This window comes from Scaptodrosophila lebanonensis, unplaced genomic scaffold (assembly GCF_003285725.1).
Source record: "Scaptodrosophila lebanonensis strain 11010-0011.00,11010-0021.00 unplaced genomic scaffold, SlebRS2 tig00000053-arrow-pilon, whole genome shotgun sequence".
Lineage (NCBI taxonomy): Eukaryota > Metazoa > Arthropoda > Insecta > Diptera > Drosophilidae > Scaptodrosophila > Scaptodrosophila lebanonensis.
The window spans coordinates 51,252-74,752 of NW_022060548.1; the positions used below are offsets into that span (position 1 = coordinate 51,252).

At 40.6% G+C, this 23,501-nt stretch overlaps 10 protein-coding genes across 11 annotated transcripts; 4 read left to right on the forward strand and 6 right to left on the reverse strand.

Annotated features, from left to right (window-relative positions):
* Positions 1–189: 189 nt before the first annotated feature.
* On the forward strand, positions 190–3,396 carry LOC115623470 (zinc finger protein 569-like). Of its 2 annotated transcripts, none has more exons than XM_030517833.1 (5): positions 190–321; positions 387–799; positions 855–1,779; positions 1,841–2,437; positions 2,511–3,396. In XM_030517833.1, the coding sequence occupies exons 1-5, from the start codon at positions 190–192 to the stop codon at positions 3,288–3,290; spliced, it is 2,847 nt and encodes a 948-aa protein (XP_030373693.1). In that variant the 3' UTR covers positions 3,291–3,396. The 2 variants fall into 2 exon arrangements, with proteins under 2 accessions (XP_030373693.1, XP_030373694.1); XM_030517834.1 differs by having other exon boundaries at positions 242–321; positions 408–799.
* On the reverse strand, positions 3,307–3,943 carry LOC115623471 (peptidyl-prolyl cis-trans isomerase FKBP2). Its single transcript, XM_030517835.1, has 2 exons — positions 3,743–3,943; positions 3,307–3,679 (listed from the first exon to the last, which is right to left on the reverse strand). The coding sequence occupies exons 1-2, from the start codon at positions 3,893–3,895 to the stop codon at positions 3,410–3,412; spliced, it is 423 nt and encodes a 140-aa protein (XP_030373695.1). The 5' UTR covers positions 3,896–3,943; the 3' UTR covers positions 3,307–3,409.
* Positions 3,944–6,125: 2,182 nt separating this feature from the next.
* LOC115624179 (protein argonaute-2) lies at positions 6,126–10,039 on the reverse strand. Its single transcript, XM_030518774.1, has 9 exons — positions 9,991–10,039; positions 9,878–9,934; positions 8,767–9,407; positions 8,621–8,709; positions 7,925–8,534; positions 7,509–7,865; positions 6,797–7,444; positions 6,375–6,745; positions 6,126–6,312 (listed from the first exon to the last, which is right to left on the reverse strand). Exons 1-9 carry the CDS (start codon positions 10,004–10,006, stop codon positions 6,222–6,224), a joined length of 2,880 nt encoding a protein of 959 aa, XP_030374634.1. The 5' UTR covers positions 10,007–10,039; the 3' UTR covers positions 6,126–6,221.
* Positions 10,040–10,440: 401 nt separating this feature from the next.
* Positions 10,441–13,686, reverse strand: LOC115623694 (zinc finger protein 91-like). The gene is made up of 5 exons (XM_030518170.1): positions 13,485–13,686; positions 12,957–13,414; positions 12,065–12,902; positions 11,402–11,998; positions 10,441–11,343 (listed from the first exon to the last, which is right to left on the reverse strand). Exons 1-5 carry the CDS (start codon positions 13,626–13,628, stop codon positions 10,579–10,581), a joined length of 2,802 nt encoding a protein of 933 aa, XP_030374030.1. The 5' UTR covers positions 13,629–13,686; the 3' UTR covers positions 10,441–10,578.
* Positions 13,687–14,397: 711 nt separating this feature from the next.
* On the forward strand, positions 14,398–15,982 carry LOC115623606 (methionine aminopeptidase 1). The gene is made up of 3 exons (XM_030518023.1): positions 14,398–14,600; positions 14,863–15,600; positions 15,665–15,982. The coding sequence occupies exons 1-3, from the start codon at positions 14,447–14,449 to the stop codon at positions 15,895–15,897; spliced, it is 1,125 nt and encodes a 374-aa protein (XP_030373883.1). The 5' UTR covers positions 14,398–14,446; the 3' UTR covers positions 15,898–15,982.
* LOC115623607 (DNA-directed RNA polymerases I, II, and III subunit RPABC5) lies at positions 15,909–16,489 on the reverse strand. Its single transcript, XM_030518024.1, has 3 exons — positions 16,367–16,489; positions 16,184–16,279; positions 15,909–16,121 (listed from the first exon to the last, which is right to left on the reverse strand). The coding sequence occupies exons 2-3, from the start codon at positions 16,276–16,278 to the stop codon at positions 16,013–16,015; spliced, it is 204 nt and encodes a 67-aa protein (XP_030373884.1). The 5' UTR covers position 16,279; positions 16,367–16,489; the 3' UTR covers positions 15,909–16,012.
* Positions 16,490–16,612: 123 nt separating this feature from the next.
* On the forward strand, positions 16,613–17,835 carry LOC115623377 (methyltransferase-like protein 4). The gene has a single exon (XM_030517673.1). It carries the CDS (start codon positions 16,632–16,634, stop codon positions 17,700–17,702), a length of 1,071 nt encoding a protein of 356 aa, XP_030373533.1. The 5' UTR covers positions 16,613–16,631; the 3' UTR covers positions 17,703–17,835.
* A 1-nt stretch (position 17,836) lies between these two features.
* Positions 17,837–20,225, reverse strand: LOC115623376 (T-complex protein 1 subunit gamma). The gene is made up of 5 exons (XM_030517671.1): positions 20,173–20,225; positions 19,904–19,999; positions 19,783–19,844; positions 19,151–19,650; positions 17,837–19,086 (listed from the first exon to the last, which is right to left on the reverse strand). Exons 2-5 carry the CDS (start codon positions 19,935–19,937, stop codon positions 18,048–18,050), a joined length of 1,635 nt encoding a protein of 544 aa, XP_030373531.1. The 5' UTR covers positions 19,938–19,999; positions 20,173–20,225; the 3' UTR covers positions 17,837–18,047.
* On the forward strand, positions 20,186–22,104 carry LOC115623375 (G-patch domain and KOW motifs-containing protein). The gene is made up of 3 exons (XM_030517670.1): positions 20,186–20,473; positions 20,533–21,254; positions 21,327–22,104. The coding sequence occupies exons 1-3, from the start codon at positions 20,193–20,195 to the stop codon at positions 21,971–21,973; spliced, it is 1,650 nt and encodes a 549-aa protein (XP_030373530.1). The 5' UTR covers positions 20,186–20,192; the 3' UTR covers positions 21,974–22,104.
* A 321-nt stretch (positions 22,105–22,425) lies between these two features.
* LOC115623379 (ARL-6-interacting protein 1 homolog) lies at positions 22,426–23,433 on the reverse strand. The gene is made up of 3 exons (XM_030517674.1): positions 23,311–23,433; positions 22,819–23,184; positions 22,426–22,749 (listed from the first exon to the last, which is right to left on the reverse strand). The coding sequence occupies exons 1-3, from the start codon at positions 23,332–23,334 to the stop codon at positions 22,546–22,548; spliced, it is 594 nt and encodes a 197-aa protein (XP_030373534.1). The 5' UTR covers positions 23,335–23,433; the 3' UTR covers positions 22,426–22,545.
* Positions 23,434–23,501: the final 68 nt, after the last annotated feature.

The following is a 23,501-nucleotide window of genomic DNA, read 5'->3' on the forward strand; positions in this document are numbered from 1 at the left end:
TTATCTCAACATTAAAAGTTATCGTTAAAGTTCAAAATTGTTTTTCTTACGTTTTTAAGTACATAATAATAATATATCGATACGAACAACAAATTATCGATATTTTTTGCAATGATTGTGTCACCTCTTTCTCACGATAAGAATTCATAGTTGCTTGATATTGGAAAGGTGTTGTTTCTGCTTTTTAAAATGAAGCTTCCCGTAGTGTGCCGCACCTGTGATACCAGAAATGCAGAGATTCTTTATAAGCTTGAAACATATACGAAAAAGTTCCCAGAGAAAATGCTTTCTGATCTTCTAACGGAATTAACCAAAATAGAGGTGAGCAACTTTGATGGGTTTCCTATGTATATGTACATAAATACACATGAAAATCTCTTGAGCAGCTTACCGAGTCCTACCCACAGAAACCCCCCCAATGCGTTTGTGGGGATTGCACGCGCAAGCTAATAGGCGCATACTACTTTGTGACACAAGCCCGCGAAGCCAACAGTCTTTTGCTGAGCCACCTTAATCGAAGCGATTCTGGTCCGATTGTGGCTGCTGTCGAAGATTGTCTAGAAGAAGCACCTATGGAGCTATGCCCCGAGCAGCATGTGACAGTTAAGATAGAAGACGACAGGGCCGACAATGACATTAGTTGTATTGAACTGCCTGAGTTTGATTTGATACAACAATCGGATGTTGCAGATGAAGCTGAAGAAGATACGAAAAAGTCGTTTGATCCGCTAAAAATGCTTGATGCTGTCAAACAGGAGACAGATGAACAAAGAGCTTCCCTATTGCAAGATGAGGAGGAGTAAGTGAATATTTTCAAAGGCAGTACCAGTTCATATCAATTTTACAACTTTTAGTTCGCTTGATGAAATGCCGTTGACACAGCGAGTGCAGCGTTGGAAGCAAGAAGAACATAAATTAAAAAAACGTTTTAAGTGCGACCAGTGTCCCAAGAGTTTTAACAAAGTCGAGTGTATGAAGCAGCATAGTGCACGGTATCACAATTCAAAAATTGATTGGTATTCTTGTACATTTTGCATCAGAAAATTTAGTCGTAGTGATGGCTTACAAGCGCATCTTAAAGTTCACAGCAATCCGAAACGTTCATCACATGTTGCAGACCGGAAGAAAGTTAAAGATATCGATGTGAATCTTTGTAAGCCACATGGATTCAAACTCATACAGTGCATGATTTGTCAGAGCAAATATAATAGAATCTCCGAACTGCGACGCCATTTGGAAGCGCATCCCGAGCCAAACATATCTAACATTAGAGAGCGATACAACTTGGAATTAAATGAGCTAAGGGAACTGTTTTATCCTGATTTTAAAGACGCAACTGAGGATCATTTACAAAAGCTCATGTTAAAGGATTTGGGTTCTGGTATTTATCAGCGATTCTATTCAATAACCAATCAGTCTGGCTATGAAATGGATTTGGACAGTTCGGAAACGGACAGCGAAGCCGAACAGGAAGTATATGAGCAAACTATAGGAAAGACAAAAACATCGAGAAGCTCTTCCTATCAATGCGAGTTGTGTGATGAGGGATATCAACGCAAATATCAGCTTTTGGAGCACCAGCGACAAAGCCATGCATGGTCCGAAGTGCCTCACATTTGTGGTCGTTGTGATGCGCGCTTCGTGAGCCTTCAGATACTAAGACATCATTATGAGTCGCAGTGTAAAAATGCTCAAAAGCGTTTCTTATGCCCCAAATGTTCATGCAGATTCCGCTGGAAGCATAATTTGAAGGCACACCTCCAAAAACATCGAGTCATAGTAATAAAATATATAGTTTTTCTTCCTTTATACACTGAATAATATCCCTTATTTTTCGCAGCACACATCACACGAATGCCAACAATGTAATCGGGTTTTCGACAAGAAAAAATCACTGACTGTTCATTTGCTCAGTGTTCATGCTGATCAGTCCAAAATAATCTCGTGTCAATGGTGCCCTCGCAAGTTTTATCGTCATGACTACCTCGTGAAGCATCTAAAACGTCATGGCATTGTAGAGCAGGACATTCCACTAGCAGAGACTTTGATAGCTGCCACATCAAAGCCGAATGGTGTCAAGATCATAAAATGCAAGATTTGCAATGTCCAGTTCGACCGTATAGCCGATCTTCGTGCTCATATACAGCTGGAACTTAAGTTGTCTCTTACTTTGCATCAAAACTACGAATCTCCAAACAACTATTCTATAATAAATGAATCCGGTTTCGAAATGCATCTCGATGACTCCGAAACAGAGGACGAAACACAATCTGAATCAACTTCTGGGTTCTATAAGACTCCTACGCTATATGTTTGTGAAATTTGTAGTGTGCAGTGCCCTCGGAAGTACGAAATGATGCAACATCAGCGCACCATGCATCGATTTGTCAAATTGCCGTATGAGTGCGACCGTTGCATATTCAAGTGTGTTTCCAAGGTTAGTTCAATTGGCAGTCCATCACTGAATCCAATTGTATATAATCTCTCATATAACCTTCATATATCTGCAGAACATAATGGAGCACCATATGCAATTGCAATGCCAAAGTGAGGAGAAGAAGCACACGTGTAAAAGGTGTAGCTACAAGTTTATGTGGCCTGAAAATCTAGAACTACATGTACGATTGCAACATGGCGACAAAGATGAAGGAGCTACAGAACAAAGCGACCCCAATGGAAATAAGGAGGCGCCTGGGACTTCTAAAGGACCTGCAAATGTTGAATTACTGCAATGCCCGCATTGCGATCGAACTTATCAGCTAAAATCACGTCTAAATAATCACATTCGGGATGTACACGTCAATGGGGATCGTAAACGTAAAGAGGCGATGAAAAGATTTCTATGCTCAATCTGTGGCAAAGAGTTGCACTCGGGTGCTAGTTTGGCAACCCACATGCGGAGGCACACCGGCGAGAAGCCCTTTAAATGTGATTTGTGTGACATGGCCTTTCCGCGCTATTCAGAGATGCGCTCTCATCGCCGGATGCACACTGGTGAGAAGCCATATCATTGTACGGTCTGTGGAAAGGACTTTGCCTGGTCCGACAAACTGAAGAGACACATGCTGACGCACAGTGGTCTAAAACCGCACAAATGCAATTACTGCGAGAAGAGTTACCGGCAGTCTAAAGACTTAAATTTGCATTTGCAACAGCACACAGGCGAGTGCCCATTCGTGTGTGGTACTTGCGGTGAGCGGTTCATACAGAGAAGCTCGTTGGAAAAACATCGCATGATGCGACGTCATTTCGATGATGAAGGAGATAGGATTAAGATAGCTATTGAATAAGACAACGGTGGCAATATACATATATACATTGGTACGTAGTTTTATATTTGTGTAATCTGATATAGATATTCACCTTAAAATTAAAGTTTTTGGGGTTTTATTGATACGAGTTTGGTATTTTAAAGCTCATCCGTCGAACCACCGCGTGACTCAATTTTGACTAGCTCCACATCAAAACTGAGAACAGCATTGGGAGGTATTTTACCGCCAGCTCCACTGGTTCCATAGCCCAGCTCTGGGGGTATGACAAGCATTCGGCGTTCGCCCTCACACATGCCAAGAATTCCTTGGTCCCACCCTTTAATTACTTGCTTCGAGCCAAGTGTGAAAGAAAACGGAGTTCCACGCTTATAACTGCTATCAAATTCTGTGCCGTCTTGCAGGGAGCCCTGGGCAAAAACATATATTAAGTATTTTGCTTAAATAATTATAAATTAACAATTTATGTATACCTTGTAATGCACATGAACAAGATCTCCATTTTTTGATTTCCTTGTGCAGTTCTCTACGCGCTTTTTTACTCCAATTTTCACTTTGGGCGTTTCGCAGCTTACAATAACACCACCAGAAAACACGCAAATGAGCAATATTATAAATGAATTCATTTTATCTCACTTTGTTTACAAAAAAGGAAATCTTTAATAATAAAGTTGGGGTTGGCCCGGTTTGAACTAGTTAAAATGACTATTCAGAGGAACTTGTGAACTAAATCTTGGGGTTTAGTTCCTCTACTAAGCTATTTCAATCATTAAATTTTAAATATCACAATGAAGAGTATTTCGGAAGAAAGAACGTTTCCGAAGTTATATAGATAAATGGTAAAATAAATATTCCATGCTAAGGAACGGATGAATCAATTAAATAAGCACAATTGAAGTCAACGACTGATTTGACTAAGGGAACGATTAGATGAACTAAACTACCGAACGAAATGAAGCAACAAAAAGAACGAGTAGTTCGGTAATCGGAAAAGGAACTACTGAACTATTATTGTAAGGCTGATTTTGTTGTACATTATATACAGTTAGTAAAATTTAATTGATCATAAAGCCTATGAAAGTAATTCAGTTGTGTTGACTTATGTCAACAGTTGTGTTCTCTTTTGCATTACCAACGCTAGCTTCTATGAATCTAGAAACCCACTGAAGAAACCGTTAATGAATTCTTGAATTGTATTATCCTTTTTCGTGCCATCCAGTAGGTATCAATAGTTAGGGGCATTTTGTATAGGTTATTTCTCCAATAGTTTTAGAAAAATCGCAATCCACATTAAATTATGCATTTTGTATCCTTCGGGTTTATAAATAGCCATATAATACATATATTCTGGTGGTGCGGACGACTGCTTTCGATTCGATGATTTACTTTGAATAACTTTTTATAGCCTGTACCCAAAGGGTAAAAGGCTATACTAGTTTTGTGCGCATGTATGTAACACACAGAAGGAGGCGTGGCAGACCCCACAAAGTGTATATATTCTAGATCAGGGTGACAAGCGGAGTCGATATAGCCATGTCCGTCCGTCTGTATGAGCGCAAGGATCTCAGAAGGTACAAGAGCTAGAATAACCAAACTCGGTATCGAGATTCCCATAAGCCCTAAGCAGGTCAAGTTTATTTTTTTATTCTGATACACCCCCCACTCCCCCGCAATTCGTGTTTTTTCCATAACTCCCGTAGTTCTTGGAATTTCGAAGCAAGCCCGACAGTAAAATAGCCTGTACTCTCCACAAAAACGGAAAATTAAAAAAATTAAATTATTAAAAAAAAGTGAATTAATTAATTAAGTAATTAAATTCAATTAGAAGACATGTTTATGTTCAGTTTTAACAGCATACATTTACACCACGTGCCTATGCGTGTATGTATGCAGCACAAAGTTGAACCAACGCAGCAACAACAACAGCTGCGGGCAGCGCTGCAAGCAGAGGACGGGCAGCGATTTTATTGATGGCTTTAAGTTTCTTCATAACTGACCTATCATGATGACACTTGGTAAACGGACAAATAACCACGAACTGGATGTATATGCCAAATTTCTAAATTCCAAGAATTACCAGAGTTAGGAAAAACACGAATTGCGGTGGAGTGGGGGGTGTATCAGAAAAAAAAACACAAACTCGATCTTCCTGGGGCTTAGGGGAACCCGAATGCCAAGTTTGGTTATCCTAGCTATTGTAGTTGCCGAGATCGTTGCGCTCATACAGACAGACGGACGGTCGTACGGACAGACGAACATATCTATATCGACTTGTCTTGTCATCCTGATCAATAATATATATATACTTTGTGGGGTCTGCCACGCCTCCTTCTGTGTGTTACATACATTCGCACAAAACTAATATAGCCTTTTACCCTTTGGGTACAGGCTATAAATAGTAGTTACAGAAGGAAAGTAATTCTACTTAACAGCTAATTAAGCATAAAGAGATAGAGTAAAAGGGAAATCTCCAACCCGGTCGGGGAAAATTTAAAAGCCAGTGCGGCAAGCTATGCCCCGACTCACAGCAGTAAGTGGTCAGAGATTTCCACGGAGATGCCTATAAAGGATAAATCTTATAGAAGAGAGAGTTCTGTTGAAAGCAAATGGGAAAGATCATTGTAATTATTCAATTCATGTAAATATATTATTCTAAAAGTGTAGGAAAAAATACATTTTAGGGCAATCAAAAGCATACAAATATCCTATAGCTGAACAATAACATACGTCTTTTAACCCCTAGAAGCTAATGAACTGGCAGAAAAAGCTTATATGTATATGGGAGTTACTAATACCAGATAAAGCGCTGCTGTTTTATAAGAGTATAATACCTTAAGTAAAATAATAATACAACCATTATGAGCCCAGTATTTATTTAAAACAAATCAGTAGTAATCAATATTTAATATGTTTTATGCTTTAAGGTAAGTATTATATTTTCCAATTGCACTTTTACACGAAGTACATGGGGTTACGATCCAAGAAGTCTGTTTTAATCAATCTTTTTTGGTACTCTTCTTTCGGGGAACGGAAACCCTTGGCGCTAAACAAAAATGAATCAAATATTGAAGAAATCACAATTATTAATTTAACAAGTTAGCTTACCCGCCTAAATAGACGCGTCCACGAGCCGCCACCAAGTGTGCTAAATAGGCCGGAGCCGGATAGGACACGGCGCGATTGCAACGAGGAAACATGTGGCATAAATTATATGTCAGCTGTTGCAACAAATCAATGTCTAAGTTTCCGGTGTCCTCGATGATATTATAACGTGTCGGCTTTGCAGTGCCCTGAATAGATTGATGGCTGACCATGAAAAACTGTGGTTCATTGGGATGCACAATAACCCTATCTACTATAGTTCCAGGTTCCACGTTGTTAAACTTGTTGCGATCAGTTGGTTGGCCATTTGGGAAGAAGCGAGTATGGTGGCGTTTAACAACAATGATGCAAGTCAATTTTGGTGCGAATTTAAGCTGGGAATAAACAAATTTAGTGGAAAAATTCAACTACCACATCTTCTTTACCTTTGCGCAAGCCGCATTAATTGCACGCAATTCATTTTGTTTGACTATTGGGAATTGTCCATCACTAACGCCGTCCCGATAATAGATAATGTGGTCCGGATAGCGTTTCTGGTATTTGCGATAAATATTCAAATGCTCAGTAACAATGCTTTCCATATCCTCTATGTTTTCGACGGTGGAGCGCTGCAAACGGTACTGCATGTTATAGCAGGCGCCGTAGGTGTCATGAGAAGCAGCCACGCCCACCACACTAGGGATTTCCCGCTGATCGGGCGAGGGATGTGTCACATCTGCGCCTAAATACATAACATTCTGAAGTCTGATGTTCGGATCGTCCTTAATCTTATGATTTGTTCCGTTCAGTTTGGAGTTAACCTTAAGCAATACGTTGCCGATCAATTGTCCATTAAGGCGTCGTTCGACGTTATTACTTTTAATGCATTGGGTTAATATGCCATGTTTCAGCTCAGCTTTTTGCTTAATAGTATGGTAGGGGACCCCGCGATTTGGTATAATAACAAAGACCAAATCTGTCTTATTTTCTTTAAGGTCTGCGAAATGTTTATCTAATGCGACATCATCAGAAAAAGGCCTGATATCAGGCTTAGCTTCCAATTTAACGTTAACAATCCGAGCATTCTGCAGTACCTATAGATTAAGTAAATATTTATTATTTGAATTAGTTTACTACCTAATTCATGTTACAACTCACCATATCAGCTAAATCCATAAGTTTGTTATACGGCATACGATCTGATTGGCAATGTAGAATGGCCCATTTATGGTCTCTTGGATTTGTGACAAGAAAATTTTGTCGCTTCATCATACGCCACGACCCATTGAATACTGGCTCCATTATCTTAGAGTTGTACTCTATTTGTGGGGATTGCAGAAGCCTAGTTGGCACAACAATGAACTGCAAACCAATTTGTATACCAAAGCGGCAAATGGTTGGATCCGAGTTATGTTGGAAGTATTCGAGTAAGTCAACAATTTTTCTCTTGCGCTCGTTCGTGGATGTGGCAGCGTACTTAATCATTTGTGCAACTTGCCTTTCCCCGTCTTTACGCTGTAAATAAAACTATGGATTGGGAACATCCAATGTAAGGAATTAAGTCTTGTACTCACGTTCAAGGCTTGCCCCTCCTCTATGGAGCAAAATTCCATTGGCAAGTATATGTTTTTAGCAGGAGGCCCAACATGGAGACAATATAAATTTGGGAACTTTAACGGATACCCTCGCTTCCGGAAATAGTCCGCTATTGTTATGTTTTCATTTTCATACTGAAATTTCTGTTTCGATGCAGGGTTGAGTGTAAGCCCATTCACCTTGTACAACCGGGGAGAACTGCCGAAACAGTCTGGCGGCTTATACACAACGTTAATGCCTTTAAGAAAGGGCATAATAGAACGCATAGAATTTGATAGATCTGTGTTCGCATTGATCTGGTTTCTATAGCCATATTTTTCCAAATATTCGATTACTGATAGAGCAATAGGAAACGACTTGTGCGATATATCAACGTTTACGCAAGGTTTATCGCCTAGCACAAGCGTTTGATAAAGACCAACCAAGGCCTCGTAGCCATCAAACAACTCTCTTCGTGGTTCGTTTTGAGATTTTTTAAAGAAGGATCTGCCAGCGCGTATGGCTTTCTGATGGCATGGTGCCGCCAATACTACCTCCAAGCATTGCAAAGCACGCATGGGCTTATCATAAATTTTTGATGTCATATAACTGAAATATAAATTTTATAACAATTAGGTCAAAAAGGCCTATCGAAATCACTCAATAGTATCTGTGAATAGTGGTACAAACCGTACCTTCTGAGTGAGCTAAGGTCAATTTCAAAGTTATCTGTCTCTTTGATCTCGATTGTGTAGTGTATTCCGCGACCATTGGGATCCATTACCTGTATTAAGTACCATCATAATTGAACATTGTATTAAAATCTGGATTCTTCGCTTACCTCAACTTCCTTGCCTACATTAAGAACAGAAAGTTTGTCGACAGAATAGCATGAGCTTCGTCCATCGAATGCAGCCACGAGCCCACCGAGATATTGAACGCGAAATTTTTCAAAGGCAGCACGGTAAAACTTTTTTGGTCGTTCAGGGGTAATTTTTACATCATAATGATAGGCTGTTGAGGGCATTTTAGCCATATCAATATTTAAGTAGTTAGCTTCTACTTGACCAGGTCGTCCAATAGTTCCGCGCTTAATAGGGCCTGTATTGGGTAAACTTTTAACTATGGCACCAGCTTCTTGTCGAATTAGCTGCTGTCTTTCCTGTTGCTGATGTTCACGTTGTTTTTGTTGTTGCGGACCTCTCTGCTGAAGCTGTGGTTGCTGCTGTGTGGGTTGCCTCCATTGCTGCTGAGGTGGGCCACTTTGCTGCGCTTGCCGCTGCTGTTGAGGTGGACCACTTTGCTGCGCTTGCCGCTGCTGCTGAGGTGGAGCACTTTGCTGCGCCTGCCCCTGTTGCTGAGGTGGACCAGTTTGCTGCGCTTGTCTTGCAGCTCTCTGTTGAAGATCAGAACTGCCCCCGGGGCCTTGTGGGACATTATCTGGTTGGTCACCAAACCCAGGTTTTGGTTTCGTTTCAACATCTATAAATTTATTAGAGTTGTTTTGTTATACAGTGAAAACTCCCTTAATGGACACCTCTTTTATCCGGGCAATCTCTTCGGCGGACACTTTTTCTAAAACATTCGATCGGTGTATAAAGTATTTTAGTATCCCCTTAAGCGGACACTCCTATTTGGCGCACAATAATTGGACGACAGTGACTGTTTGACCAAGAGAGGTTTCACTGTAGTTCAATCCAATACTATAACGTACTTCTTAGAGGAATGACGTGTTCCTTTTAATCAGCGAAGTACTAGCAATGCACTGTTGCAGTAAAATTCACACACATATGCATGCATACATACGTATTCTTCTAGAATGCACGCATACTTACATAAATGCATACGTATGCATGTAGAATCATAAAATCTTTTAATAACTTTTTGATAACTTGTACTTCCCCGCAAATGAAACTGTATGTATGTTGTATATGTATAGATAAATTTCTTACCTTTTTGTTGCTGCGACGAAGATGGTTGAGCTTGGTCTCCCGCCTCTTTTTTATATTCTGAAGTGATTGTAATATTTGCTAAGGCTGATGAACATTATATTTTCTAAACTTACTGTTTTTTTTTCCCATTTCCGATCTGACAAACTAGGCGCACTACTAAAATGATTTCACGTAAAAATTTTTATGGACTTTGCACTAGGGATGTAAAAACATCGATGCATCGAGAATGGGAAATGTTTTTAACACGATAGATCGATGCTTTGCTATTTTTTGTTGCGTGCGATGCATTGCCGAAGCATCGATGTTTGTTGGGCGGTCACATTTCCTTTTCGGGCTTTCCGGAGAGATATTTTTGTAAGCGTAGGATTGATTTGTTTTTAAAACTGTATATTACAAACAAACAAATAATTTATTTTTAAGTTTTTTAAGATTTTTTATAAAGAGTTATCGATGGACATCAACATCGATGTTGTTTCATTTGACTCACATCCCTAACATGTGTATGACTAATGTTATATCGATAGTAACCCTGTTTCCGATTCCCAAGTGTTAAGATTTAAAAGTACCAGTATATTTTTGATTTATTCATACATTTGTTGGCGCAATTGTAAACCTTTTTTTAAGAAATACTTCTTTTAAAACATTTAAACAAATTGACTTAACGTATCCTCTCTTATGCATTTAGTTTGTATATGTATAACTTATTTTACCTCGTCGAAGTGACGGCGCATCATGCGATGTTTTTCCAAAGTGCTACTTTGAATAAATCGTTCACCACAAATGCCACACACAAAGGGAGACTCACCTGTGTGTTGTTGCAAATGCAAATTTAGATCCTTCGACTGCCGGTAGCTTTTCTCGCAGTAAGTGCATTTGTGCGGTTTCAAGCCACTATGCGTCAACATGTGTCTCTTTAGCTTATCGGACCTAGCAAAGTCTTTTCCACAAACGGTGCAATGGAATGGTTTCTCTCCGGTGTGCATCCGACGATGGATGAGCATTTCAGAATGGCGTGGAAAGGCCATATCACACATATCACATTTATATGGTTTCTCACCAGTGTGCCTTCTCATGTGTGTGATTAAATTTGAGGCTGATTGGGTTTCCTTGCCACAGAGAGAGCACAGGAACTTTTTTTGAGCTTCCTTGCGCTTTCGATCCCCGTTGACGTGGACATCTCGAATATGATTATTAAGTCGAGATTGCATTTGGTACGTTCGATCACAGTGTGGGCATTGTAATATTTGTGCTCCAGACGCACTTGCATCTGTAGTTTGCTTAGACTCTGCAGAGGGATGAGCGTGTATAATTTTAGAGGGAGTTGCCTTAATCATGATATTGCTATGTTGCAGAAGGATGTGCTGCTCAAGATTTTCAGGCCACATAAACCGATAGCTACATGTGGGACAGATGTGCTTCTTATTTTTACTATGACATTGCACTTCCTTATGTTGCTCCATTATGTTCTACGTATAGTAATTGAGATAACTTATACATATATCAAAATATTAGTTTTAAGCTTACCTTTGAAACACATTTAAATATGCATCGTTCGCATTCATATGGTACTTTGTCGAATTGATGCATCGTTCGTTGATGCTGGACCATCTCATACTTTCGACGAGACTGTACATTGCAAATGTCACATACGTAGAGCGTGGGCATCTTACAGTGCTCAGAAGGTGCTTCTGATTGTGTTTCGTCATCCGTTTCAGAGTCTTCAAGGTGCATTTCAAAACCGGACTGATTTGTTATAGAATAGTTGGTTGGAGATTCGTAATTCTGATGCAAAGTTAAGGACAACTTTAGTTCCAGCTGAATATGAGCACGCAGATCAGCTATACGATTAAACTGTATATTGCAGATTTTGCATTTAATGATCTTAACACCATTTGGCTTCGATGTAGCAGCTATCAGAGTCTCTGCTAGTGGAATATCCTGCTCTTTAAAGCCATGTCGGTTGAGATGCTTAATCAAGTAGTCACGCCGATAAAATTTTCGGCTACACCACTGGCATGGAATAAGCTTGGACTCATCGGCGTGAACACTAAGCAGGTGAACAGTTAGGGATTTTTTCTTATCAAAAACACGTTTGCATTCGTGACATTCAAAGGTTTGATTCTGCAATTAAATTTATCATTTACTGAGCTAAAAATTCTTTTGATATTGGTTTTAGTCGACACTTACTGCACTCTTGTGGTCACGGTAGTGGGCTTTTAAATTGTGTTTCCAACGGAAACGAAGAGGGCATTTATGGCAAATAAAACGCTTTTGGGAGTTCTTGCACTGCGATTCATAATGATGCGTGAGAAGTTTGGAGCTTACGAAGCGTGCATCGCAGCGCCCACAAATGTGGGGAGCCTCGGACCAAGTGTGTGTCTGCCGCTGATGCTCGTATAGTAAATATTTCCGTGGGTACTTTTGCTGGCAGAGCTCGCAAAGATAGTTGGTTCTTGTGGATTTTCTACGTATCGTAGTTTGTTCTTCCGTTTCAATTTCTGCTTCAGTCTCTGTCTCCGAAGTGTCCAGATCCATTTCGTAACCAGACTGATTTGTTATGGAATAAAAGCGATAGTATTTTCCGGCTTTCAAATCCTTATGTATACGATCCTTCAACTGATCCAAGCTGAGCTGCTTTTGATCGGGATAAAACAATTCTACCATTTCAGTTACGTTTACATTCTGTTGCTCATCAAAACCAAAAATATCGGGGTGTTCTTCAAGGTGGTTACGCAAGTGACAAATTTTGTCATATTTACTTTGGCAAATCATGCATTGAATGAGCTTATAGCCATGTGGCTTACAAAGATTTGGATCCATTTCCTTAGCTTTCTTTCGTTCGCTGAGGTTTGCAGTACGTTTTGGCATTATGCACGTTCCAATCTCATAATCAGCATCCAGTTTTTTATATTTGTCTTGATTTCTACCAATATTTATTTTCTTATTTTTTTTATTTTTATTTTTTGGTACCCTTTTCTTTTTGCACGTTTGTGCGCGCTGTTGCAAGGGTAAATCATCAAGGGAGCTGAAATAATATTTGTTTGTAATATTCGTAAAGTTTCTACTAGATAACGCTTACTCCTGATCATCCAGATCATTGCTAGAAAATCCATTTGAAAAGGATTCTACGTCTGATTCCGATTTAACTGCTTCAGTTTCGGGCATTACCAATGGATCCAAAGACTTCTTGAAAATGTTGATATCCTTTTCAGTCTCTAGTCCTTGCAAAGCTTTGGTTTGATTTGCTGCCGTGTTCAAAAGCTCGGTACAAGGAACGTGTTGGGCTCCTTCCGCGTCGTTATCGGGTTCAGTTTTTATTTTTACCTCTACATGCTGAGCAACGCAGAGCTCCATTGGCATCTCTTGTAAGCAGTCCGGTGCATCCGAACCGATGGGTTTACCTTTTCGCAGATAATGCTTCAGCAGTATCTCATTGGCGGTTCGAGCCTGTGCCACAAAGTTGTAGGCGTTTTTCAACTTTCGCATGCAGCTATCACACAGTTTTTGGGGCAACCCGTCGGATATCGCTCCAGTTAGCTGCAAATGTGTAGATAAATGTTAATTTGGTGAGATGTTAAAGCAACAGATGGATTTCTAGATTATTTACATCGATTTTCGTCAATTCACTGACCAGATCCGCAAGGTGCTTACCACCTTCAAATGTGGGCATGTTTTCAATTACAGCGGACAGCTCGTGCAGAGTATGGGAAAACACCACATCACAGGTGCGGCAGATAGTCGGCAACTGCATTTCAATGGGCGTATTCTCCCTTTTCTTTAGTTTGTTTATGCTTTTCAATGAACAAATCAACATACACACATACAAGTATGTTTATGTATATATATACATATATACGTAAATACCGTGATGAACTTATAAGTCAGCCGGTGCAATATTGTTGTGAATGGCAATGATTGGAGGAGCATCGAAAACTATCGATATCTTCACGTGCGAACGTTATTATTTTATTAGTTGTATTCCTAAGATTGCTTTATATTTTAATTAAAAAGTCTATAGATTGATCTCAATCAAATGAATCAGAATTGTAAGCTATTTCAAAGCATCGCACACCAAATAATCACAACCATTAACAACAGATAAAAAACAAAAGCAATAGAACGAACGCTTTGTCGACTGTTTTGGTCGGTTTTATAAACAAAAAGGCATTTTAGACCGCAGCTGAAATTAAGTATGTACACAAAACTCAATTGGAATTTCTATATTAAATACTGATTTATCAGAGAAAAGTTGGACATCAGATATTTGTCTCCTTCCTGTTTGTTCTTAATTTGGGGTTGCTGAAAGATCATTAGTAAAATCATTTTTATAAATATCGAAATATAAAGACATTTTCAATCTCTAAAATACTTAAGCTTTATCATTCATATATTATAATATTCTAATAGGAACAACATAAATTTAATCCAAGGCCAATAACGTCTGTACTAGACAGCAACGCAAACTGGCAGCACTTTGTATTCAGTGCTCTAAAACGTCAATCAGTAGGCAAAGAGTGGCAGTTCCTTCCGTGTTAACTATTTTTGGATTTTAATTAAAATTGCAGTAAAATGACCCAAAAATGTGAGACAACGAATTGTGGAAAGGATGCGACGCTGCAATGTCCCACCTGTCTAAAGCTGGGCATAAAGGGCTCATTTTTTTGCTCACAGTCTTGCTTCAAAGGATACTGGAAGGAACACAAGGTGATACACGCTTTAGCCGGTAAGTGCAGTCCATCTGGTGAAGATTGAGAACTTGTGTGAGTGTATTGGGAGTTTTTCTTCACCTATCCCTTTCACACTACATATTTGCTACTCCTTCACACATCGGTGTACACTTACACACATATGTATGTATGTACATACATTTTATATACTTGCTTCATGCTGCTACATTTTTTTTTTCAAATATTTATACATACATATCTGTTGATACTATTTTAATTTATCATCGGTAATGTTTTTGCTTAATCTATTCAAAACAGGTGGTGTTGAGAAACCAACTGGTGATGATAGCGTATATAATCCTTGGCCACGTTTTCGATTTACCGGCAAGTTGCGCCCGTATCCTCAAACACCAAAGCGGGGGGTACCTGAAGCTATTGAGAGGCCGGACTATGCAGACCACCCAGCTGGCCGTTCTCTGTCCGAGGAAGCTCTGCGTGGCACATCGATCAAGGTGCTAGATGACGATGAGATTGAAGCCATGAGGGTTGCTGGACGTTTAGGGCGCGAGTGTTTGGATGAGGGTGCTAAGGCTGTAGAGGTTGGCATCACCACCGACGAGCTGGATCGCTTAGTGCATGAGGCCGCCATTGAGCGTGATTGCTATCCCTCGCCTTTGAACTACTACAATTTTCCCAAATCGTGTTGTACATCGGTTAATGAAGTCATTTGCCATGGTATTCCTGATAAGCGACCATTGGAGGACGGCGATATTTGCAACATTGATGTCACGGTATATCATCACGGGTTTCATGGCGATCTCAATGAGACGTTTTTCGTAGGCAATGTTTCGGAGAAACACAAAAAATTGGTGCGTGTGACGTACGAAGCCCTGTCCAAGGCAATCGAGTTAGTGCGACCGGGCGTCAAGTATCGGGAGATTGGAAATGTCATACAGAAGTATGTGGCTCCTCACGGCTTCAGCGTGGTTAGGAGCTATTGCGGACACGGAATACATCGCGTTTTTCACACTGCCCCTAATGTGCCGCATTACGCCAGTGAGTCCATAATTTGAACACAACATTTCCCTCTTTAGCTGCTATATTAATTTTCTCTTTTAAGAAAACTCTGCCGTGGGCGTCATGGCAGCTGGCCATTGTTTTACAATCGAACCGATGATATCGGAGGGTGTACAAAAGGCTGAGTCCTGGCCAGACGATTGGACTGCGGTCACTGCTGATGGTCTCTATTCAGCTCAATTCGAGCAAACTTTGCTGGTCACCGAGAACGGTTGCGACATTTTAACGAAGCGTCGCGAAAACAATGGCCAACCCTGGTTCATGGACAAATTGTAAAGAGGCGCGACTAGAAGTTGCAGCTTGATTTTTAATGTTTATTTTGGTTGTTTTTAGCAATTAAATATAGCGTTTCTATATCAAAGTCCTACATCGTTATATTTGTATGTCAAGTTTATTTCTCGAGCGGAGCATAGTTAAGCAGCTTCTCGATCAGATCAACGTGCCCAAGCAACATGCGTCGGCAGCAGTAGCGCTTTAGACCCAGGGCGTCGAGAGCGTCACTATTATTTGTGAAATCCAATATTAGCAATATTACAATTAGTGGAAGACGGAGGCAACTTACCCTTCTGTATATTCGGCTTGGAGGAGACCCAGATAGGACTCCCATTTATTGCCAATGACTTTGCCACAGGTGAAGCAGCGAATTGGTATTATCATGCTGTAATGTACGACTGGTTAGGTTAAATATCTTACATATTTACAACATTTTCGCTAAGGTACAATGCGCAAATATTAGTTTACTTACCTTATTCCTTTTTATTTTTTTTTGCTATTTCATTTGCTATTTTATCAACCCGCTTTCCGGTTAGTTCCGTTGCTTGCAATGTTTTGACAATATTAGAGATGAGAGTGCATTTACACGTGTGTGACTTTGTCACGATTGAGTCAGTGCGTTTACAGAAAACAGTGACCCAATTATCGAAAGTCGTCCATAAAAACAAAGAAATTCAAAAATTTATAAAACACTGTGCAGTACCAGAAGATGCCGTCAGCGGAATTTGGCCGAGACCATGTTAAAATTGGTAGCAGAATCAACGTTTACTTCAACATACGCATTGCATTTAAATCACAGGCAATTAATTAATGAAGCTTACAACGTAGCAGTTTCTGACGATGCCGCCTCCGAGAGATACGAGCTGAAGTCGGAGTTGTTTCATTTCCAGCCAAAACATCACTCTGGGCAGGTTGAACAAAAGAAGCGAAAACGCAAGGCTGATGCAAATGATAAAGTCAACCCTGCCAAAGAAATTGAGATCCTCAAAAAGTATCTGCAGAAATTGCCTAAAGAGAATAACGTTAGCATATTCGAACTCGAACGTTACTGGGATGAAGCATACACCTTGCCTCAGCTCCACGGCTCGAACTCTAGTGGCATATTTCAAAAATTTCAACTTGAAGGTGCTACAACATATCTCATACCCCCAGGCGCAAGCTTTTTCAACCATAACGTTGAAGAGCTGCCAAAGCTACTCCCACAGTTGCTGCCCAACTATGACATAATTGTAATGGATCCGCCGTGGAGGAACAAATACATACGGCGAGTGAAACGGGCCAAGCAATCACTTGGCTATGCGATGCTGGACAATGATCAGCTTCGTCTAATGCCTGTAGATAAGCTTATTCATAAGCATACACTGGTTGCCATATGGTGCACTAATGCAGAGCAGCATCAGATCGCGTTAGAAACGCAGCTTTTGCCGCGCTGGAGATTAACACTGCTACACAGACTGAAATGGTACAAACTGAATACGGCGAATGTACTAATTGGTGAGATTCGTGAAGGCAACCAAAAACAGCCCTTTGAAATGCTATATTTGGCGTGTCACAAGGATAGCTTTGACCAACATTCTGCAAGCCTGAAGGATGTTCAATTATTGTTGAGTGTGCCGAGCATTATACATTCACATAAGCCGCCCCTTTTTCCGTGGTTACGACAGCACGTACAACATGTGGTCGGAGAGTCCACGCCCACCTGTCTAGAACTGTTCGCCCGTTACCTACAGCCGCAATGCACATCTATTGGACTCGAGGTGCTGAAACTAATGGATACGCGTCTTTACAACAAAATCGAATACAACTAACCGATGTGACTACGAATACTTTAGGAACTGCATTTTCTATTTGTATGTATGTTATACACAATGGATCCCAATATTTAATGTCCACAAGTTCTCAATAATATCGATGTCTAGTGGCTAATGCCAAATTAAGACACTTTTTGTTTTGTTTTTGTTTATTTGTGTACTGTTAATGTTAGAGAAAATGCATCAAATTATAGGTATGTGATTATATGGGCAAATGTCAGCACTGCAAACGCCCACCCAAAATGTTCGACATTAGTTGTGGGTGCATGTGTGTGGGTGTGTATGAATTATATTAAGTGTTAGAAATTAAGTATATTAATACACAACGTTTATGGTGTTTGTTTATTCCTGGCCTTGTGCCATGGCCGCCGGATTGGTTGGCTCGTTGCCACCACGCTTCTTTGAGCCGGACACAATGTCATCGATGCGCAGGAGCAGGATGGCTGTTTCAACAGCTGTTTTATATGTTTGCAGTTTGACGGCTAGAGGCTCCCAAATTCCTTTGGCATTCATGTCAACAATTTCGCCAGACTCGCCATCGATACCCCAGGCGCACACACCATCGCCGATATAAGATGCGTGCTTGGCGCGCAATGCAGTCAACGCGCGAATGGTGTTTGCGCCACAGTTCTGCGCAAGTGTCCGAGGAATAATCTCCAGGGCATGCGCGACGGCCGTATATGGACCTTTGACCTGTTTACGCGTTAGCAACTGCGATACAGCCATTTCCACAGCACCACCACCAGCTACCAGGCGCGGTTCCAAAACCAAGTTGCGGGCCACGTGTAAAGCATCTTGCAAATTGCGCTCGGTTTCGTTAAGTATGTCCTTGGACGCACCACGCAGCAATATGGTGCAAGCCTTAGGATCCTTGCACTCGGTGACGAACGTAAAGTACTCATCTCCAATCTTCTTTATCTCAAACAGACCGGCACCGGTGCCCACGTCCTTCTCCGTCAGCTCTTCTGTGCGATTGACAATTGTGGCACCGCATGCGCGCGCAATGCGCAAATTGTCCGTCTTACGCAACCGGCGTATGGCTGTAATTCCAGCCTTGAGCAGATAGTGCTGAGCCAAGTCGGACACACCCTTTTCTGTAAATACTAAATCGGGCTTGACGGCAATAATATCAGCGCATACACGTTGCACAAACTCCTCCTCAATTTGCAGCATGCGTGTAAAATCCTGCTCGCCGATGATCTCTACATTCGTTTGACTCTCGCCCTTCTTGTATTCAAGCGAGCAGTCGAGCAACACAATGCGAGGATTTTCAATGTATCTACGCATTTTTGGATGAGTTACATCCTTATTGATCATGATACCCTTCAGCACGCAGGATTCCTCGATTGCACCACCGGGTATCTTTTCCACTTTGGCATATCTATATTGGTGATTAATCATTGTGGAATTTGAAAATAATCGTGTTTGACAAAAGTTTGCCTTACCGCTTAATATCGACTTCCAAGCGTCCATTTTCGTTTAGAGTGACTGTGTTTACAGCATCCAGTGCAATTTTCACAGCCAAACTCGACCATTTCCCAATAAATTTGGTGCCCACGCATGCCTTAACCACTTCCGCCATTTTTGCTTTGTCCTTTACGTCCAGTTGTACACTAAGGTCGGACTGCAAATGCCCCACAATATCCTCCAGTGCCTCACGATAGGCGCGGATAATCACTGTTGGGTGGATTTGCTGCTGCAGGAAAGGTTCGGCGGCAGCAAGCATCTCTCCTGCTAGCACAATAACTGATGTGGTTCCATCACCCACCTCTTCGTCCTGTGTGCGAGCGATTTCAATCATACTTTTGGCAGCCGGGTGCTGCACAGTGATTTCACGCAAAATAGCGTTACCGTCATTAGTCATCACAATGCCACCCATAGGATCCATCAACATTTTAAGCATGGCCTGTGGCCCCAAACACGTGCGTATAACATCGGCAATGGCCTAAAATTAACGTGAAAAACACACCGATTTCAACAGATGGTCGAATTGCTTGCCGGGTGCTCCGCCAGACATGTGAGTCACAAGCAGCGCACACATACATACATATGTACATATACATGAGTTTGTACATACCTTTCCGGCTTGAATGTTTTCCAACTGCACTTTGCGGCCCGATTCTCTCTTTGTATTTTGACCTATTAGGCATGGATTTTAATGAGACTCAATTTTAACACATTGAAATTTTATTACTTACTCAACACGAGTATTGGCTGCTGTCCACCAAACATTTTATGCAATTTTTAATTAATTTTTCTTGAAGAATAAACGAACTCGTGCGCGGTGCTGTTTGCTGTTCGAAAGAGAATGAGTGACGGTGATTTTTTTGAGGTTAGGCACGGAGTGACACACGATTCGAGAAGATTCGGATACCCATTGTAAATTGCAATGGTAAATGAATTACAAATATATATAAATATATATTTTTGAAATACAACCAGAAAAAAACAATATTTCAACAATTACCTGAAATTCACACAATTTATATGTTATTTTCTTGCACCACAAACACTATACCAAACGATGCGCCTGTCGATAGTCCGACGATAAATATCGCCCAACAACAGCTGTTGCTGCTGTGTTTTGTTTATAAACGTTTTCGGTGGCTTTTACATTATTGCAACGACGCCATGGATGCGAAGAAAATCTCTTTTGGTTTTAGTAAGATTACTAAAAAACCACTTATCTTGGCCACGAAGGCGGTCCACGAGGCGAACAAAGTGGAACTGATAAAATGCCTTGAGGGCAAAGAAATCAAACTTGTGGCGTAAGTTACCACAATATTATAATTTTGGGTGGTCTTCTAATTAAAGTGTTATTTTTTAGCGAAAAGCAGGATGCAACTCCATTGGTAATAGCCATGCCAACAAATCAAAAGACTTCATCGGCCATAGCAAGTCTTATGAAAAGGCGCGCAGTACTTCTCGGCGAGGAGGATGAGGAGCCTGAAGAGACGACAGCAGAACCACAATCAATAGCTCAGGTTACAGCCAGTGCCAATGGAAGTTTAGAAGAAAGAGCAGCTCGAGAATTACTTGCCGCAGCCTTAACAAATGACAATGAAAATTTGGACAACGGCAATCTTGTTCTTCCAGCGCTGAAGGCCGATGAGTTGCCACTAGATGGAGCAAAAGAGTCCTCCATAGATGATTACGAATCGATACCCATACAACATTTTGGGTTAGCCATGTTGCGCGGCATGGGTTGGGTGGATCCACCGCCAAAAAAAAAGGGAACTTTGCCCGCTGACGATGCGCCTTTTCTACGGCCCAAGGGCATGGGATTGGGTGCGGACAAGGCCCTTAAGTCTGCTAAAACTCTTTTGGTCCAGCCGGAGACAAACGAAGTTTTGGAGATAAAAAAGAAAGCCTTTGTGCGCATATTAGGAGGAAAGCAGAAGGATCAATATGGACAAATTGAGGGCTTCGACGATCATGCAGGGCGTGTCATTGTGAAAATGGCTATTGGTGGTGCTCAGGAGACCTTCAACGAGTTTCTCTGTCAGCCGGTGTCAAAGAAGGAATTTGCACAGTACGGAAAATGCATTAGTGAGTGTGAAATTAATCGCAATGTTAACAAACCCTTTAGCCAATTTATATATATTTTGTACATTTTTTTAGATACTGCAAAGTATGAGAAGTATAAAAAACATGAAAATGAGCATGGCCAAATCATTGTTAAACAAGAACCAATATCCACGAATAAAACTGAGCGTATTGATCGAAAAGCTTACAAAACAGAAGAACGCTCGGATTATAAAAGGGATGCCCCAAAATTCAGCAGCTCCACCAGCAACAGTCGTTACAGTGATCGCGATCAAGAATCGCGGTGCAGTAGCACTTCACAACAATCAAGTTCCCAAGCTCGGTATAGGGAGGACCGTGGCCGAAGGAGTTGTGAACGGCGACGCTCACGTTCTCCTGCCAAGCCAAGCAGCAGTAGTAATGCAAGCCGGCGTCAGCAAAGCAGCTCTGACGAAGCTGAGGATACGGGCGAATCAACAGAAAGTGATTCGGATTCGGCATATGAGCGCAAACATAAAAAAAAGTCTAGCAGTAGTAGATCTAAGAAAAAAAAGTCAAAGAAACCCAAAAGCAAGTTACACCGTCATCGTCGTAATAGTGATGATTCCAGCAGTGAACACAGCGTGTCCTACGAGGATGAGCGATCAAAGCACAGAAACAAGCACAAGAAGAAAACAAAGAAGAGTAAGCATGCACGCTCCAGGACGCGATCAAGGTCGCGAGAACGCGGTCGTGGCAGATAGTAGTGAATAAAACTTGTCACAGTTTTCTTTCATTTCAAAACTTTATGTATTTTAAATTAAAATATCATTAGACTCTTAAGTTTTTATCTTACGTGGGATTATCATTAAATTTCAATTAACTCACAAATTAATCACAAATGTCTTTTGCTGTGTTTTCATCTTCTACCTTCGAGTAACTATGCTGTAATAAGTCGAACTTAACTATACAAATTAAATGAATGCGACTCTGCTTAGGTAGGGAGCAGTAGAACGCTCCGCATTTGAAATATGTAATTCTAAATGTCATTTGGGGAAAATACATACAGACATTTGTATATTCAATATGCGTACTTAGTTGTAGTGATATTTGTAGCTATTTGTGTATGTAAATGTTTGGTTTTTAGTGTTAAATTTCATTGAGTAATGCAAATGGTGTTTTATCGCTTCACTTGCAATTATGGCGATTTTATGACTTAGTTATACAGTTTTATTTTTGGTCAGATGTATTAAAATAAGATGTGATGGCTGCATGAGCATGACGAGATTTCCTAAATTACATGTTTTTGCTTCCGCGGCCAAAAATTCTGTGCCCTTTACTGCAACTTCTTTTTACCGCATTGAATTTTCTCGACGATAATTTTGGAAGCCTTCTCAGTAATCGACTTAAAAACATCCTTATCTTGCAAGCCCGGCCACATCGCCACCATTACAGTGGCTAAGTACATGAGCAGCAAATTGTTAATGATGGCACCAATCCATGCGAGCAGCAACAAACCAAGACTTATAATGATGACAAACTGCAAGAGAAACCCCGACGAAATATGTAAATTTCAAAATGTGTATTTAAAACCATAACTGCTGCTCACCACTGTAGATTTGCGCTCCTTAAAAAAGTAATAGTACCACATTCCCAAATTTTCCTTGATGTTGCACACTTGACCACACACTTCCTCGAACTTTGCTTCAAGCTCTCCATCCCAATGGTCGTTACGAAAGACAATACGAGATAAAGTTGGAAAAATGAAATCCAATACAATTGTCATCAGAGCTAACAACGACAACAGTGTAATCAATGACAAGTCCATATACCATAGAAGAAGGTACATAAAGCTAACACTGCAAAAAACTACTCCGGCATAATACTGCTTCTCCCAGGTAAGCACTCCATAGGCGCCCACAATGGCTGTACGGAATGGTTCCAAGTCGTGCTTCAGCTTGTTTAGGGCACGCTTCTGTAATTAGAAATAAAGTGCAATAACAGGGAGAAGGGTGAATTTTGTGCGATGGCGGCATTTTTTCTAACGATGCACTTTGACTTAAATGCAAAAGAATTCCGCATTATTTATCTGCTTACTTACCTGATCGACTTGTGAATTTTTCATCTTTAATCCTTTTACTTTTTTAGATTGATATCTATCCAAGTATTTGTGCGCTTTTATTTTCCGAGTGAAAAATCAATTCGTATTCGTTTGTAGCTGTCAAAAGCTAACTGTTAGAGACGACACTAAGGTAAAAAGAAATCGATCATTTATATCGATTTGAATAACAC